General features: G+C 45.9%; 3 protein-coding genes across 3 annotated transcripts in view; 2 read left to right on the top strand and 1 right to left on the bottom strand.

Moving 5' to 3' along the window:
* T265_09919 (hypothetical protein) overlaps positions 1-18,716 on the bottom strand; it is a gene marked incomplete at both ends in the record, with an annotated part of 58,711 nt that overhangs the window by 12,107 nt on the left and 27,888 nt on the right. Inside the window, 9 exons of the mRNA XM_009176135.1 lie at positions 460-484; positions 532-3,143; positions 6,362-6,496; positions 10,682-10,878; positions 11,582-11,911; positions 12,273-12,568; positions 14,083-14,326; positions 15,984-16,258; positions 18,483-18,693. Of these exons, the coding sequence (XP_009174399.1) occupies positions 460-484; positions 532-3,143; positions 6,362-6,496; positions 10,682-10,878; positions 11,582-11,911; positions 12,273-12,568; positions 14,083-14,326; positions 15,984-16,258; positions 18,483-18,693 (4,325 nt within the window). The remainder of the gene's footprint in view (positions 1-459; positions 485-531; positions 3,144-6,361; positions 6,497-10,681; positions 10,879-11,581; positions 11,912-12,272; positions 12,569-14,082; positions 14,327-15,983; positions 16,259-18,482; positions 18,694-18,716) is intronic.
* On the top strand, positions 8,879-9,175 carry T265_09921 (hypothetical protein; the record flags this gene model as incomplete). The annotated part of the gene is made up of 1 exon (XM_009176137.1): positions 8,879-9,175. The coding sequence occupies one exon, from the start codon at positions 8,879-8,881 to the stop codon at positions 9,173-9,175; it is 297 nt and encodes a 98-aa protein (XP_009174401.1).
* On the top strand, positions 9,548-9,784 carry T265_09920 (hypothetical protein; the record flags this gene model as incomplete). Its single annotated transcript, XM_009176136.1, has 1 exon — positions 9,548-9,784. One exon carries the CDS (start codon positions 9,548-9,550, stop codon positions 9,782-9,784), a length of 237 nt encoding a protein of 78 aa, XP_009174400.1.

Raw genomic sequence — 18,716 nt, 5'->3', positions numbered from 1 at the left:
CGAGGTTGTCAATCGGTAATCAGGACACACATCAATATGAAGTTTACTTTTTATCCAATCTTAGAGGGAGAAAAACGTCGCTGGACAAATTTCTACGAAATACTTTTCTGCAGCAGCAATCAATCTCGGTCGGTCTGTTTTTGACGACTATAGCGAACTGCTTGCTAAGTACATGTGAGGTTACACAGAATGGTGTACCCCGAACCACAAGGAAACAGTTCAGCTCAGTATGTCCTCCCGAATGAAAAGTGTTTCGTACTAGATCTAAGAGAGCCTAGTGCAAAGCAAGTTGAAGTCAGACCACCAAACAACTCAGTTAAGGCTAGCTGATAACTCTGAGAAAACACTGCTTAATCCACACGCAAGACCAGACCACTTCAGAAGTTTTGAGTCGGGCGGTTAAAATTGGAAAGCAAGCAGCTCCGTTGTCAATGTGTGAGTGGAGCGATGAAAACGTACCTAGGTACAGAACAAAACACAATCACTAATGAAAATAAAGAAAGTAATCATGTTCCTCCAAATAGTACTCACCTGCAGGTTCCGTCGTGATAGGTGGACATTGCTGGACTTGGGGCATTGGAGCGACGGTCGCTTGTGGACGGGTGCCAACCGGACTGGTTGGAGCAAAAGGATCTTTTTGAGATGACAAGACAGAAGTGGTACGGCGTGGAGGAGCGGGCGGGGCCGACAAGCCAGTGTCGGAGGAACCCATTCCACTAACTGCGGCGACTACATCCATTGCCGGACTGGTTGTGGAGGAACAGTGAAGCGACGGTTGGGTGGATAATGAATTTAGACCACTGCTGTTCATGTGTTGCATCGATGAAGATTCCGAGAGGTCATCTTCCCCAGGGATACTTTCCACAGCATATAGCTGTAGGCAGTCACCGTCAGATGGAACTGGACAACAATCACTGAGTCCTGACTGGGCAGCTTTGGGCATTGCGGATTGGATGACCTCGGACAGTAGGTCAGAGGATGTGTCCCCATTGATGGAGCTTGAAGAACCGATCCTACCAGCACTTCCAGGGCTGCTGCAAGGCTCGGAATGTGGAAGATGTTTGTTTACTTTCGAGGGGGTGTCAGGATCATGATTCTGATGTAAAGAAACTGGCGACGGATCCGGTAAGTGATCTGCCTTTCCATCAAGTGCAAATAAATCACTAGCAGAGCTAGTTTTAGTTGAGGTTCCGAAAGGTGTATCCTCCACTGCAAAAGACTGAACGGTGTCATCTGCCTGAGGAAACAAGGCTATTTGGGTTGAGTGGTCAGACGAAAACTTTAGTCCAGATGGAATGTCTGCTCGAAGAGTGAAGGAGGGGTTCCCCGGCATTGCTGATGCGATGCACTGCTGGAGAATATGGGACTGACCTTGTTCGTCTTCATCATCGGGGTCGTCCACCAGATGACCCGATGTATCGGGTACAGTATGACTGTTTCGGTCAGGCCAACCGTACATCGCACAGTGCAGTGGTGGTCTAGAAGCCCGTTCACAATCGCGGCTCGGAAAAGCAAGAAGTGACTCGCTAACCGACGAGGACCTCGTATCTTGCGGAGTACCTTCTTCGGCGAAAGCCAAGCGAACTTCCTCACCTTCGTTCCCCTCCTCAACTCCATCCCCATTGCTGAATGTCAGTGGTGCTAATCGCTCTTCGTGATCTTCGTCAGCATCCTCATCAATTCCAGACTCATGACGACTGATTGCGTCTCTACTATCTGGGTTAGTGTCAACCTCGTCAGTGAAATCCGACTCGTGCATAAGCGGCTGTTCAGAGTATTCACTTTGAGGTGAAGACTGTACACCGACAGGTAAGTCTCCCAAATCTGCAGAGGATATATAAGATGATGTGCCTCGAGAAAATATGAGTGGCGTCGGGATCGGACTAATGGCCGAAGATTCAGCAGTTGACACGGAGGGAATCTGTCTTTCCTGCACAGTCTGAAGAGGAGGAGGGGGAAGTGTGAAGCCATTTACATCGGGGTCGAAATCGTTCAGCTGCATTGTAAGCAAGGGTGAGACGAGACCGGACACGTCAGGTGGCGGAGAAGGCAACTGAGGACCCTCATCACTCACGTCTGACGGTCTTTGTGAGGTGGCCCGGGTGTTAAACACATCAGATGACTTGTGTGGTTCCGACGGTGGGCTCACACTGACCACACTTGGACTGACGCTCATCAACTGGGATGGAGAGCCCTCACTCGCATAGACATGAAGCAAACCGTCACTGGAAGTATATGATGTAAGTTCAATCGGCTGTTGACCGGAAGCGTAGTAGTCTGAGTCATCAAGGTAAAACTCTTCGGAAGGACCTCGGCGGGTCTTGTTTGGTCGCTGATGTAATTCTAAGGAGGATGCGGTCGTTGAATCCGGAGGGTAAGGCGTACCTTCTTCTGCGTACACACACGCTTGTTCCTCGTCTGTATCCGACTGCTGCCAGGTACATCCATCAGTAACTGCCTGGTTTACGAGCTGCTGTGGATCAACGTTTCCTATGGAGACGGGAACTATTCTTCGAGAACTAATGTCAGAGTCGTCAGTGACCATAGCTTCTTGGTCTGGGTAGATGGACCCTTCGTCTTCATAGGTATCTTCCTCTTCGTCATCACCATCATCCGTCTCCTCGGCAGCCTCTTCGTCAGCATCATCAGCTTCAAGTACAACAGAGAGCAAACCAAACCGAAGTCTAGCTCGCGAGTTCAGACGCCTTCGACAGGACTGATCAGTGCTACAAGAAGAATCGTCCTCATCCCCAACATCGTCCCTACTATCAACTGATGAGGAACTGGGGTCCGTGTCACTTTGAGCAAAACCATTGCCGTAGTTATGCTCGAAATTTGAGGTTTCTCGTGATGTAGGACCCATTCCAGTCGGCAACTGCTGGGTTTGTCGAGGTGGCTGCATCAGATTACGCAATACGGCGGTCGAACTATTCCGGATGAGTTCATGCGATGAGCGTGCCAGCTGGTGTAAGAGATCAACAACTCCAAGGCGGCACAAGAGGACTAAATCATCCGTCGGGCAGCGAGGAGAGGCGGTCAGATTCCACAAGGTCCCGCATACATTAACCACCACGGTGAGGCTAGGTGAATGACGGAGCAGTTCTATCAAGATGGGGTAACAATTGTTCTGATGCAGCAAAATCCTGGAAGCGAAAGTGGCCAAGGCGGATTGTTGCAAGTGTATAAATGACATGAACGAGCAGTTGCGATGCTTATCAATGGCTACTTTATTGGGGTATCGAATCTGGCTGTTTTGTAATAACCCAGCTTAAGGGTTATGGTTATTGGATCGAAAAATGCCTTAAGTATTAACTTCTGATGTTCCTTCGGTCAACAGATAGGTTGAGAAAAAAATAAAGACCACCAGGGAGGGTGAATTTCCGTAAGCAATCCTTTAGGTAAAGTGATGAGTTCCTCAAGCGGTTTCTGACACTGTTCAGGGAAAAGATACCTTTCGCCAGATGCTCTAATTTTCACATGAATTTGGTCTTAACAGGAGACTCGGAAGAATCCACGTGAATCTTTCGCCTATGATGCTTTTCATGCTTCAGTTTGTACTGCCTAGATGTAACGCATTGGTCACAAGGTCCCTCGACATTACATGGGGTCATCCGGTAAGCGAAGTACCGGAGTTTCTGGCAAACTTATGTTCCACTCGAACCCGAACTGAACAGAATTCGCCAATTACTCAATTGCACACTAATTTGGCTTCAAAGAAAGACTCTACTGAATCCAGCTGAACTCCTCGTTTATGTTGTTTCAAACTGCTGTGCAAATGAGAGCACTAAGCGAATTCCATCCAATTTGGATCCAAGCAGGACGGAAGGTTTACAGAAGCTCGAGAACTGTGCCTACCTGATCAGCTCCAAGGAGGGAACACCCGGTCGTGGGCTGCCGAAGATTTCAGCAAACCTATGAATAGCATGTTACATAGAGACGATGCCTCCTTTCATTCCGCAGTTAAGGCGACATTGTGACTACGCATATCATATGGGTACCTCCCAGTGTGCCACCTAGTGTTAGCCGACAGAGTATTCTCAAACCACCCTATAAAGCGAAAATGTGCGTAACCGGTCACCTTTAATGACGTGATGGAGCCAACCACAGTATAGTCCTTTACAACAAACCCCTCACAGTGATCGCTTTTGGTCGGTTCAGTTAAGATCTAACATTTACGGAACGAAGTCGATAGTCCTGGCTGAAATACCACAAATAAGTACGTAACTACATCAACCCAAGCGTGGCGAACTTAAGCATTTAGCGAATAGACACTCATTTGCAAACTAATTTGGTTCTTTCGAGAGACTCACCTGGAACCCAGCTGAATCTCTCGTTTTATGATGTTTTCAGGCAACTGAATGTATTGCACCAGGCCGCCTCATGTTTCAGTCGCTACGATATTTGAAATATCGCGATATATGTATATCTTTGTAATGTACTACTCATAAGGTTGCTGAAAATCCATCGACAGACTACGACCGGTTTCGCCCTACTTGGAGCTCATCAGGTAGGCGCAGTCCCCGGGTTTCCGTCAATCTTATGTTCTACTTGAAACCAAAATTAAGCATTTCTTCCAAAAATTGAACGTGAACGAAAGTGTTGCAGGGTTATCCGTGTTTATCTGCTGATCTGATAGACATCCACTAGAGCCTCTACTCACCCACGGTGATCGCTTCCGAACGATCGTGACTAGTCTTTCAGCTTCGAGTCTAGAAGATATCTCTTATTAAGACTGCGTCCAATGAACCCGACAGACCCCTGTTGTCGACCGTACCCACTGAAATTCACTGGTGAATAATGGTCGACAGTCTTCACTGTGATGTTTCATGCTGGAAGCACATTTTTCTGCAGTAACCCGCCTTGTGGTGGACAAGACGTTACTCGATTCTCGTACCAACCATTAACTCTGCAGCTGAACAATGCCATGTTTTGGGACAACAGTACCTACCCATGCCAAATATGCGTGATATGCAAAAACTCTGTAAATCTGTAAACAGTTTCCTGTTAGTATCGCCAAATTCGGGACTCATCAGATGAGCACAATCCTCGAAAGCAGAGGAACTCGAACAGAAATTTGGTTGAAGTTTCACTTTTGAACCCATACAAATGGTGAAATTTCTCAGACGGGGGACTTGATGGAGTTCCTCATATTCAGTATACTATGCTGTCATTGTTCTGCACGGGGCGGAGTACCGAGGGTTTCTAGAGATTCTGTTGTGAAGATATGAAGTTTCCACTAAAGTGATGTTAATTGAGTAACTGGCCGATTGTTTGGAAATTGCAGTGTCAAAGAGAAATAAAACTATAGTGAACTGATCACGTATTCTGAACAATCTTTCCGTGATAAATACACCAAAAAACGACAGAAATTTCATCGGATATTTTCGCAAATAAATACTGAAACATCCTGTGCCCCACCCGATATGCGGATGCACATCAGAACAGTGTTTATTAACACGCAACGGCACCCCGAGTCGGCAGTGGTTTAAACACATACACGAGTGAATTAAAAAGGTGCTTGCTTTCGTTGGCACTTTGCTGTATTACCAAATCGAACGTGACTATGCCCTTTCCTGATCGCATGCGATGCACCGACAACCGTTATGTGACGTGGTACTTTACTTTCCAATGGTGTTTGAGAAACATTGAGTTTTTGAACTCAGTTCTAGTAGGCGTACTAAATTCAAACGATGCCAGTTTCACATCACTCTCGTTTTGAACAGTCGTCCTCCTGTCCTGGCGCAATTATTCATGCGAATCCACACCAAAGGGGGGGAGCACTGGACTCGAGTTTCGCTCTTGTTAGAGCTCATCAGCAGTGCATAGCCAATGGCCGTGCCGGGGGTCGAACTCCGGACACCTGGCATGCGAAGCGAACGTGTTACCACTATTCCACCAGCGCATGTTGGACGCATCTGAATTCTCACATCTGAACGGGTGAACGTGTTCTCACTTGAGTGATGTGATTAGTATGCCCGACACATCATCGATACAACCCAGTAACTGTCCTGGTTGTGACGATCGATTGGACCGCTTGTCAGGATAAAAAAACCATCACATCCATCAAACGATGTCGTTAACGGTTTCAATAGGTGCGATCAGTTCGGCTTGAATACTAATACGGTAAAAAAAACTGATGAAAAACGTAAGCTACCCACGGTAAAGGGATTAAAATGAGAACACAAATTTCAGTAACAATGTTGCATAGCCCAAATTCGAGGGAGATCTAATCTTGAAGTCAACCACAAATTTGAAGATAAGTGACCTGACGGTCTGCTAGAACAAGATCCACTAGTTTCATCCAAAGCAACCGCGAGTCTAAAAATAAAGGTGTGGGCTATGAACAGACCCAACGACTCACCGATAATCATCCCGTCCGGCAACCACAGCAGATACGTTACGCAGAATGCCACCACTGTTCTCAACAACAACCAAACGATTGCTCAGATCGTTGCAATGCATTGTGCCCAAAAGAAAGGAGAAAACTCCGTCCACGCTAATGGGAAAGAAGCGAAAGGAAAGGAAAAATTACGCGTGGACGAAGTGCGCAGGAGGAGCACAACCTAAGAGGTATTTAAGGTTTCCACAGAAGGTTAAAACAACAGGAAGCTGCCGCAAGGATAATTCAGATGAACTATCTAGTCTCACCAAACATTTACGGTTGGTGAGGAAACTATTATAAAGATACACGTCTGTTTGCGGCAAGCAAAAACCACAAGATTCGGGTTTGGCCAAGCTGAACATCGAATGGTTTGGTCTGCATAACATTGGTCGCATAAAGTGATTTCTCGCACCCAGCATACCACTCCGGAATGTCCACAGAGTCGAGGCACGTGACTTTCGGATCCAAAAAGGAACAACCTAGGCGAATGTCAGGCCTGTATTACTAATAAGCTGAACCCAGACTAAACCTATACAACGCTCTGTGGTTAGCTATGGCTTGAGTTTCTGTCTTGTATGCGAACCTGCAAGTTTGTCTTCGATCGGAGTAGCCGGTCACCGTTGGTGCATAGTCTCGACAGCACGGTGTTCGAGAACGCCCGGTCACCGAAAAGCTCTCGACCGGGTGGTGAAGTGAAGTCACCCAGGAAGAGCAGGCTAGTGTTTTTCGCAACTGACGAAAAAGTGTGTTAACTTCCTTGTGGAACTTTGTCTTGTTGCCTCATCCTGAGTATGTTAGTGGGGTATATGCGATGAAAGCGGTCACATGTGTCTCACAAGTTAATCTGCGAAAAACACGGAACTGTGCTTTGTATTCTAATGGGTGTCGGTAATTTTACATTGCCTCGAACTATCGGTCACCCAAACATTCTGAATGAAACTGAGCAGAACATCATCAACTTTGATCACACACAATGTCTGTATTTAGGCTACGGGACAGGGACTCACGTCGCCCTGGCGAACCTGATCCATGTAGGTTCAAGCATGCCTGTGTGTGTGTGATTCATCCATGCAAGTGAAGTCGAGTTTCAGAGCAGTCAGCATAAGACATGAAAATCACAGCAAATAAGCAGCAGTCGATTTGTCAGGCCTGGCTATTATAAGCATATCCACAAGGCCACTGAGTTAGCTTTGCACTATGTCGCAAGCGGATACGGAGATCAGTCGGAGAGTGTACTATTAATCTGAGTCTATTCCCCTTTTCTTCTCCGAACAGATTTCGTCGAACCCGTACCCAACGACTTGATAGTGACCTTCGAATGACTGATTCTCGTGTTCGTTACGACGGACCATAACTGAAGGATACGCGAGATGGATATTGAGTGCCAACGTGTTGGATGATTCAACAGCGGTGTGATGGAGTGACAAGAGGAGAGCACATGAAGTGAATCATGAGTACTGTGGATGAACTGGCGAGACCCATTACTTAAATGGTTTAAGCCCAAGTGGCCATGGTAAGCAAACAGCAGCATGCAAGCACCAAAAAAAGGTACAGTCCTTTTCGCGAAAGCACGAAATTGTTGGAGACGGAACCGTATGAGAACCATGGTCACTTTCTGAACTCCACCGTCCCATCTGGCCCAGGCGGCAGACATTTTGGAAGAAAACAAACCTAATTTCCATGCGATATTTATTCAATGTACGGAAGTTGCGCACCACTACGCAACCGAAATGTCTGAATTCTAATTGAAAGCGGAGAAATGAATCAGGCAATTCAGGCACCATAATTGCTTCCTGTATGGTTATGAGTGCTCTGTCCCCCCGACCAGGATTTTCGTGAAAACAGCTACATTTCAATGGATTTGCCTCCTCGCCAGGAAATTTCTGTAGGCAAGCAGTGCCTGAAGAGCTAACGCTAAAATTGAATTTGGACCGCCCATGGTGTCAATTAGCAGATTGGCGTTCTGGTCAGTAGGTAGGGGTGGCAGAATGGGGCTGCCCAGGCGATTTCCACATATGGAAATCGTTTTGCAAGTGTCAACAGCCGGAAGTCTGTAATGTGAAACCATTTGGAAATGTGTAATTAAAACTTTCAAAATAATGGACAAAAGAAAGTGGGTCATGAGTGTAAGTTTGTGTACAAGTAAAAGGAGGTATATCACGGGTGAAGTGGAAATCCACGAATAAACAGTTTCAACGAAGCCACTGAGAGCGGAACAGCTTGAATGAAACAGGGGTGGGAGTTTAATCTCTGGGTTTTGGACATAACTGAGACTGACACAACCGTATGTGGTTTATCGACTACTGTGCCGGCTTCAGAACTAGTCAGTATGGGAGACGTCAGTGTAAAGCACCCTATCGTAGTTCAGCCCAAATGGAAAAACCATCGTGATTCAGTTCACCAATGCTAAAAAGTCAGGATCCGTTCCGGGAAATAAACCTGTACATCCATCCCTAGAACACCTGCTAAGTTCGTGCTGTACAGAATGCACCAAAAATGGTCAACGGTTCAAGTGTACAGCCCTCCCTCGAAGAGAAACCGAAGAGGACAAAGATACAGTTTGCCCCTTCTTGTGAGGGTGGGGTTTTTTCACAATACGTCGTGGACGTGCGTTACTGTGGCCTCTCCAGGCCAACAGCTTCCACTCAGGGCAGGCTGGCGGTCGGTGCCAGCAGTGCATCTACCAACATTAACCTAAACAAAACATCAAGTTATACTGTTCCAACCCTGTTCGGATCCCATAGGGGACTTACCGCTGACGATTCTGAAAGACATAAAAGCTTTTTAGCATAGGTCTAACTAACGTCACGTGGTTGTCTGTCGATTGAAAATTCACCAACATCGAAAAGCACTGTCTCTGGAATCGGACATTTCGGCTCTCAGAGCTAGACTAGTCTGCACCTATGCTAGGGGCTTTCTGCTTTCAGCTAATGAGGTTTTTGTCATGGATGTGATGAAGGTTGAACATACATAGAGCTGAACAACAACAAACAAATAATATGAGCCAGTGCGTGACTAAGTCTCATTAATTGTCCAGACAATATTCTTTAATCGGGAAGCCAGTCAACACATACGACCATGTGATACGGATGCTGTGATCGAAAGATCAGTGGCGCTACATCTTGTCTGAATGTGAGTTACAAGGCACTACTGATAGGCCACTCGATGTCCTTAAATCCAAGCTCTGGTCTACCGGTGCCGGGTGCACCGATGAGTAATACGCATGCCAGCGCGTCAGGCTGGCGTTACCCCACGGTAGATGTTGCTTACGAACATAGGTCAATGAATGGAAAATCCGTTAATAACCGCCAGCTAAAGCTCCAGTTGGAAAGCAATCACACAATGGATGCGTGCGTCTGTGTGGTTGACGCACTCAACCACATCCGATACTGGGTCGACTAAATAGAAAACTCTCGCTTGAGAAAAGCAAACGTCACCGGGGATAGGGATGAAAAAGAAACCGGAAAAAGCAGGAGCATAGAAAGACACAGTAAACTGACCAAAAGCCGCGAAACTCAGGGCATATCCATGAACATAGCGTACCCAGAGGGGAGGGTTTGATGGAGACCGATCTTTCTCAGAGAGCTGCTCTCGAAGAGCTACTTTTGGATTTTTAGCTAATCCACCGCACAGTAATAGTTCGTGTTAACCGATTTTTACTGGAAGCAGTTGGTTCAGGGAGGTTGTCCGGGAAGCAATCGTTATTATCGAAGAAAGTGACGGAAGTAAATAGGCAGCGGTATTAAAGATATCCCAACATCACTGGTGATTTGAACTAATAAGTGTGGTGGGAATTCGATCCAAGAATCTCATTCGTGGTTGTGGGCAGTAATTTTTACCAAGGGGAGCTACTACCTTGAAGATGGTATAACAGTGTTCCCCCCCTTAATGTCCCAACTTCATGTGCAGGGGAGATGAGCGCACAGCGCTCATGTGAAAAAATGGACACCCTGAAACAGTCAGAATCACCATGAACAACAGCTGAAATGGTATTAGCACAAGCCAACAAAACGAAAAGAAGCTACGTCGTACACAGACGGGTGGTAAAATATAATAGGAAATGGCAAACAAAAATCAGCGGATTTGATCACACACGCTCCATTTGGCTTGATAATACGGTTTTACGTGTGTGGGGAAAGAGGGAGTTGACAAATCAACAGTGCTCATGATTGGCCAGAATATCGGTCGTCGCGCTCTAACGCAGATACCGAAATTAGTAACTGAGACAAAGCGTCGATGTCGAAAAAGAGTAGGCAGGTCACTGATGAGAAAATCAGTGTATTCCCGTGGAACACTTACCTGCATACGGCTCGCTTGTTATGAGAGCAATGGGCACTCAAATTCCACAAGGCGCTCAAAGTGGTACGCAGTGTGCTGTCTCGCTGGGCGTTCATCGCTGCTAGCGTGAGTCGACGGGGTGCGTTCACCCTACGAAGTGCTAATTTGCTACGGGAATCTGTGCGCCAACATAAATTACGCAAAACGCTGGCTGAAACCTGAACGGAAAAAGAAACAGAAGAAAATGTGCGCTCAATAGTCCGGAAGGAATTCGTAAGCAATCGCTTCATTTGTAATGTGGTTTGGAACTCAGGCCTACGCTTGAAAAATCTGGTAATATCGTTCGGTTCCGGTGAAACCATTTCTTTATTTTTTTTAAATTCGTTTTTAATGTTGTGTCATGGTCACACAATTATTCTGCGTCTCCTCAGGTGCCTGGGACAGCCACAGTTCAGTATTTCTAAACATAGCATCCTCAACTCACTTTTATCGACTTCAGATGGAACCCAAATTAGGGAATTGTGTTCGATCATTGGACAAGACCACTTTATTGTTCTCACTCATCGGTCATCCAAGCAGTCTTAGTGGGTCCAGTGACTATTCCAGTGAAGTGATATTGTCTGCCAGTCAGTCCCATGTCTGCTTGCTCATATCGGAAAGAAAGAGAACACCTTGTTTTATTTTTGCGTTGAGTTGGTGGTCACACTGTCGTTGTCTAGGCCTAGGCAACCTGGCAGTATCCCAGCCCTCAAGCTTCCTTCGGGTGGCATGGCAGCTAGGCACCAAAATTGTGTTACAGTTGGTCGACTATTATATTTTATAATATACCCAAATTTATTTATCAACGTCCTCGTTTAAAAACGACTGTTTTTTTGCTGGTCTTGTCAGTGTGCGTTGTGTGAAGTGGGACTATTGACGTACCTGTTTCAACTCTTCATTCCCCGATTCCAGCTGAGCCAGTAATGCTTCTAAGTTGGCCACCCGCCTACAAATCAGCGCTTTATTCTCAGCAACTCCGAAGGTCAAATTGGTCAGGGCCATACAAATGTAACGACGCAAGGCTAGACTGGTCTCGTGATAATGATGCTCGAGCGAAGCCTGGCTGTCATGTGAGGGCTTGTCGTTTGGTGAACAGCTGTGCACGCAACCAGCGTCATTCAGTTCCGTCGACGCAGATTGCTCTGCGCGTAACAGCGCGATCAGCGCATGCACACCACCTGTGGACCAAATAGAAATATGGTAGATCAGCGACTTTCAATCACGCAGCAATTCATTTTACATAAAACCTGTAGAACGAAAAGCGCCGCTCTAAACCAATGGATGAAGATTAAGGCTCAGGAAGGGTGGAATCCAATCAACGTATCTCTATCTGGAATGTTCTATTTGAAAATAATCTGACCGAACCGGCAATAGAGAATAATTTGACCACCTAATGCAGTTCTTATGACAGACATCGTTTCCTTGAGTTATGATGCGCCTTGATTGACGGTTTATTACAGCTCCCTGCTTCGCAGCAGGTCGCCACACAGTGAATAATCATTTCGTTTAAAAACGACTGTTTTTTTGCTGGTCTTGTCAGTGTGCGTTGTGTGAAGTGGGACTATTGACGTACCTGTTTCAACTCTTCATTCCCCGATTCCAGCTGAGCCAGTAATGCTTCTAAGTTGGCCACCCGCCTACAAATCAGCGCTTTATTCTCAGCAACTCCGAAGGTCAAATTGGTCAGGGCCATACAAATGTAACGACGCAAGGCTAGACTGGTCTCGTGATAATGATGCTCGAGCGAAGCCTGGCTGTCATGTGAGGGCTTGCCGTTTGGTGAGCAGCTGTGCACGCAACCAGCGTCATTCAGTTCCGTCGACGCAGATTGCTCTGCGCGTAACAGCGCGATCAGCGCATGCACACCACCTGTGGACCAAATAGAAATATGGTAGATCAGCGACTTTCAATCACGCAGCAATTCATTTTACATAAAACCTGTAGAACGAAAAGCGCCGCTCTAAACCAATGGATGAAGATTAAGGCTCAGGAAGGGTGGAATCCAATCAACGTATCTCTATCTGGAATGTTCTATTTGAAAATAATCTGACCGAACCGGCAATAGAGAATAATTTGACCACCTAATGCAGTTCTTATGACAGACATCGTTTCCTTGAGTTATGATGCGCCTTGATTGACGGTTTATTACAGCCTCCTGCTTCGCAGCAGGTCGCCACACAGTGAATAATCATTGCTTCGAAAGGAAACCACAGCTTATGCATACTGGTTACACAAGCAGAAAACTCGAGAAAACTGAACAGCACGTGCTAGTGCAAGCGTTTGAAAATGCTAGTTGACCCGAAGTAGACCAAACCACTTGAGGTGTGATGGGAAGGTGAAAATCCAAGGTTGGTGCTAAGCTGGAAGCCAAGATAAAACAAACAGTGGGGGAAATGACCTCAAATGAACAGGGTCGCAAGGTGAACAGTCTGCCGCATCAAAAAAAAGACGCCCCAGAGAAAACCAATCAGTCAGAAGGCAAACCACCGTTTGAAGACTGAGTAAAGTCACTTCAGATTAGTACCATAGCTGACACGAATGACTTAGACAACGTAACGCGTAATTCCGATCAGCTTACTGGCAAGCTGCTTTTTTGCTTAAGAGAGAATCCTCAGATGAACACAAAATGCACTTCACGCACAGCCAGTAGCGACCGAAAAACCATACAGACACAACTAATACCACCCAGCCATGCTAGTTTTACTTGCTCGTCATTGAGCTGTCATCGAGCCTGAGATAACTCACTTGGATTCAACTGAGACAGAGATTACGAATACCAGGATATTTTCAATTTTTCGACACTTAGACTAGGTAGTTCGAACGCCCAGATGCCGAGTTGTGTCCGAAATTTTGGGTTTCTTATTCTGAGCAAGGTGGCACAGTTAAAATAAATCGTCGCGTTAGCCAATGGACGAAACATCCAGTTCTTATACGTGCCACCGTCAATTATTCCATTGCTGATGCCTGAGGCAGAATGAAGTGACACAAGACCCAGCGAGAAAACTGAAGCACAATGATTAGTCATTGGAGTCATCTCATTCAGTAAAGTCGACATAAGCAGTTTGATTACCCATTGAGAAGCTGTCATTCTCTCTAGCTGGAAAAGTGCATTGGGCGCTCAAAACCCCCTGAGAAAATGCATGGGGGAGAGAGAGTAAAACGGTGTTTGCTGGATTGTGAATTTTAATTACACATCCTTTGAAGAACTAGTCCACAGATAGCCTCCAAAACAGGAAACGTTCATTGGTCCCCCAAGACACTGAGGCCATACTGTGGAGCTGCATTTGAGTCGGACTGACTCATTCCCATATAGTCACTGCGAAATAACATGATGGCTGAAAACTGCATTCAGAGTAAATAAGTGAGAGGATGAAAAAACATACCCAGGCTACATATCGCAGTCCGATGCTCCGGATAAAAAGAGAGTCGCACCAAAGCAGCTACTTCTGCAACCGGACAACGGGGAAGTGATGCAGACAACGGATTAACCGAGCTGGGGCTTTGTTTCAGTCGAGCCTGCTGGACATTGGTGTATGTCTGGATTGTTTTGAGTAAATGAATGATGCCCAAGTCGCGTTCACATAGATTCGAATCCGCCTGACACATTGGTACGAGACGGGAAATGGCCTGGAAAAGAACAAGTAGGAGGCAAAGTATGACAGGACGGAGTATATGAAGGCAGGGCCATGATTTGAACAACTCAAGGACAGGTGAAACGTTCTGTAATCAGCTGATTGCTGATAACTGATCGTATGATCCATCGGAATTTGGACATGGTAACACAAGCAAATGACTGCAACTAAAGGATACGGGTCCATGAGTTAGTTGCTAAAAGAATGCCTTAATATCCTGATGCTAGTACACCGAAATAAACCAAGTAGTCGTGAAAGGACTTGGTTTTGCGTAGATCTCATCTATCAAACGTCCGCGGTTCAAATCCGACATTGGCATCTCGACTTCTGCTGTCTAGCCTTGGGCAACCTGGCAGTATCCCAGCCCTCGTGCTTCCTTCTTGTGGCATGGCAGCTACACACCAAAAGGGTGTTACAGCTGAACGATTAGGAAACGTTCTCAAGATCCGTACCAATGAATACATCTAGAACACCAAATAACCGAGAGCTAATTTCGCTCCAAAGAACACTGCGGTATCCAAACCCACAGTTACGAACAGCAGCTTTGATTACTGACTAGCCCATCTGGCACCAAGGCAGTTTAGAAGTAATAAATAATAAAATTAACGTCCAGCTGCAGCACCCCTTCGGAGCCTAGCTACCCGGTGCCACTCGAAGGAGGCACGAGGGCTGGAATACTGCCAGGCTGCCCAAGCCTAGACAGGGAAAGCCGAGAAGCAGAGATCGAGTTCGAACCAAGGACCTTCCAGTCAATAAATTCGCGCTCTAACCACTAAGCCATCTCGCCCCTTTAAAGCTAGTACTCACTGCCGATATATTGCTGCCAATGATGGTGAAGATGACTAAAAAAACTGAGCACCAAAGTACCTTTCTGTACGGTAACTGGGCGGCCAGAATTAACAGAATCGGTAAGTAACAAAAGACTTATTGAACACAAGTGACCGGTTGCGAAATATATAGTGTTCGTTTTGACATCCGTATGTTCTCAGGTGGTTATTCCGGATAGTTTAGATTGAAAAAGAGAACTACTGGACTCGAGTTTTGCTCCCATTAGAGTCCACAACCAATATCCGGGCTCAAATTCCGGACATTCAACATGCGAGAAGAGCAGGACAAAATAATCACATCACTGAAAGTCCAAACATCTTCGGACACTTTGTGCCTGATGTGCGAGTCTTGGTTGTGCTAGCGCTTACCGCGCTTTGAAGAGCATTCAACATTGTTTATCCTTTCTTCGGTTGTTGGTCCTTAGACGCGTGTTTCCATATCAAAATTTTTACATACGTTGGGATTCATCTCATCTGACTGGAACTCTTGGTGGCATGAACTCGAATAAGACGTTTCTCTCTTTTCTCTCATATTTTCCTGTTACCCTTTCGCATTCGTCGCTTGCATTCACTTTATATGTTTGTGACCACGCTCTTTAAAAATAAATGATAATATTAGTAGTAGTACGGCGCTCTTCTCGAATTTCGGATGTCTTGAATTCAAGTCCAGACACAGCGGTACTGATGAACCATGAAAAAATAATTCTCCCTTTTACTGAAGATGACGCAGATCAACTGTGCCAGGACAAGAAGAGGTGTGCTTAGTCAGGAGCGACGCGTGCACAAGGTGACTGAAGGGGAGGTAAACAGAAGCCATATTCATACCTCCATTGCAGCGCTCTTGAGTTCTTCGATCGAAGTTCCCGGGGGAAGTGCATCTAATTCTGCACCAGTGGCCCATCCGCCAGGCTTCTCTTCCAGTACGTTCAACACAGTCTCAACATCGTATTCCCCCAAATCATCCAGATCCTCCTCCTCCTCTTCATCTGAGTGCCTGGATTCCATACTGGTGGTCATCGACAATTCACTTGACTCTGCCTTGACCATTGGATCAGAAGTATCGTTTGTTCTCCTCTCGATCGATACGCATGAATTTGCATCTGAAAAATCACATCAAGTAGCAGTATAGGTTTAGGAAGATGGACAGATAATACAAGTTACTAGGAAAGCAGTAACCTACTGACTAGACACTGGAGAGGAGGGTACGGAGCGACTGATCGACCGGATGCTTAACGAGACATCAACCATTAATTATGAATGAATTACGTCATCAGCAAAAAATGCATTGCAGCGAACAAAGTAACTAACAAACAGCGTTTTCCATGACATCAAGTTTACGATAGGATAAAGCAATAGCAAACCGGCATTTTTAGATCTCCTGGTCAATAGAATGATAAATGGACAACGCGACCGGAGGTCTACCCAAGAACAACGCAAACGGACCCGTTATCCGAGGAACTTCATTTGGAAATCTTCAAAAAAGTGCAAAACAACTACACTGCCATATATCAAAAGCACTACCGAAATGACTGCAAAGATGCGATAACAGCATGCTATAAGTGTGGTCTACAGACACATACAAACACAACACTGCGAACGGTGCTGTAGAAACAAAAGAAAAAAACTTGATACGGTGGAGAAGACCGGTGTTTTTTTTACAAAATTCAATGTAAGAATTCTGGTACAAACAGGGCGGAAGAACAGGGAGCTATCTGCTTGCTACTAGAAGACCCGATTAACCCTCGTAACTCCCTGCACATGAAGATCGGGAAGGACAGGGATTCAACTGAAGCGATGTAAGCATACTAGGTTAAACATGATGAAGGAAAGAACCCGGATTTACCTACGTGTGAAACTTTACTGATAGGGAAATAAACAGGCGCATTGAGCTAGACCCGGTCTACGAACCTCTGAGGACAGATAAAATTCACTGAAACTCTTAAAAAAACATCAAACTATGGGCCGTATAAAGAATTGAAAGAATAAAAACAATATAACTACAGCAGAACCACCCAGTTCTGAGGGAGAAAAAAGTCGAACAAGAACGTAAAACTTTCAATAAGGGCCATCAAACCCGAGAGTCAAACGAGCCAAAATCACGGGGACTATGCAGAGAAGCGGGGATCTAGAAAAAGAATGGACCAATCAGAATGAAAACGGATCCACCAAAACAGGAAAGGATGAATACGAATGGTATACAATGGACTAATGGAAACCAAGAAAGATAGACCGCGGCGCATCACAGATCGCGACCAGGCCAATCAGACACCAGATGATTGGTAAATAGCCGACTGTGTCAGAGCAATAAAAGAACAAGCGAGAAGAGAGGAACTGCCCACCCAACTGCATCCCATTGATTTCTTCTCGATGGTGAAAAGTTTGCAAGTCAGTTGCTATCAGGAAGGTCAGCTTCCTGAAAGCAACCACTGAATGTCCGGAATCTACGGAGACTCTCAGCTCCGCTGGGTGTTGACCAGACAGACAACGCCTCCTCAATATGCAGCGAGTCACAGCCTTGTGTCAAACCCAGACAGCGCGAGTCAGCGTTGATCAAGGTCAGACAACGCCCCCGCGATATGCAGCACGTCGCTGCCTCGTACTAAAGCCAGACGCGTGCGTCAGCATTGAACCAAGTTCAGACAGTGTCCTTCCAATAAAAAGCTTGAGGCCGTTGTACTTTTCGCACTCGCACGCAATCGCGCTCTCGCAACCACTTTTTGGAATATAGCTATTGTGTTCCCTTCCGTGAGCCTTTTTCTCTCCAACACTAGGCACTGGAGCGAGTCAGCAGCAGATACCACAGGCCGGCGAATCAGCAGATATAACAGTTGCAAAGCTCAAAAAACAAGTTGACCGCCACAAAAGCATAAAAATTGGTCAACTGATTGACTTTTGGTTTGTTATCTTCATGAGGATGTGGTCAGTTGCAGCCGTGCAACTCATGAAAGTACAGAGCGAGCAAGAGGAAAATGATAAAAAATGATAACAAGTAGTTCAAACAGTTTTCAAGCAGCATTTCAAAAAGCTTTCAGAAAGGGAGCTAAAATGAACAGCAAATGATGATTAGCTTCATAATACACAGGACATTTTGTTTTTCATCATAATTAGGCTGATATAAGTAGAGATTGGGAATGAAACGAGCCGGAACAGAGTTCATTAGAGGTTAGGTCCTCTTTAAAAGCAAAATTATCGAACCCCGTGCAACGGACCTTTCGGATACTGCCATAAATTACTTTGGTACTTACTACAGTCAGGTTGCAGCCAAAAGAACGTCCAAAAGGTACACTGCGTAACTAAGCATTAGAAAGTACGGGTTGGTCGTACCTCCAGTAGGATTCTCCTGCCAGGGGGTTCGTAAACCATATCCTTCACCAGCGGCCTCCGCACTGACTGCCAGAACTTCGGTGTAGATTATTCGAATCAGATGTGGAAGGATTCCTTGTGCCAAGGAGGCTACTTCAGAGTCCATGAATCGTCCTCCACGATTCGTGCCACATACAGCTCGTAGTAAGCGATCCAAGATAGCGGGATCACGCTGTGTCGATGGATTTGAAGGCG

The sequence above is a fragment of the Opisthorchis viverrini genome, assembly GCF_000715545.1.
Source record: "Opisthorchis viverrini unplaced genomic scaffold opera_v5_318, whole genome shotgun sequence".
Lineage (NCBI taxonomy): Eukaryota > Metazoa > Platyhelminthes > Trematoda > Opisthorchiida > Opisthorchiidae > Opisthorchis > Opisthorchis viverrini.
Note: the sequence above shows the minus strand (reverse complement) of the source record. Positions and strands in the feature narration are given on the sequence as shown.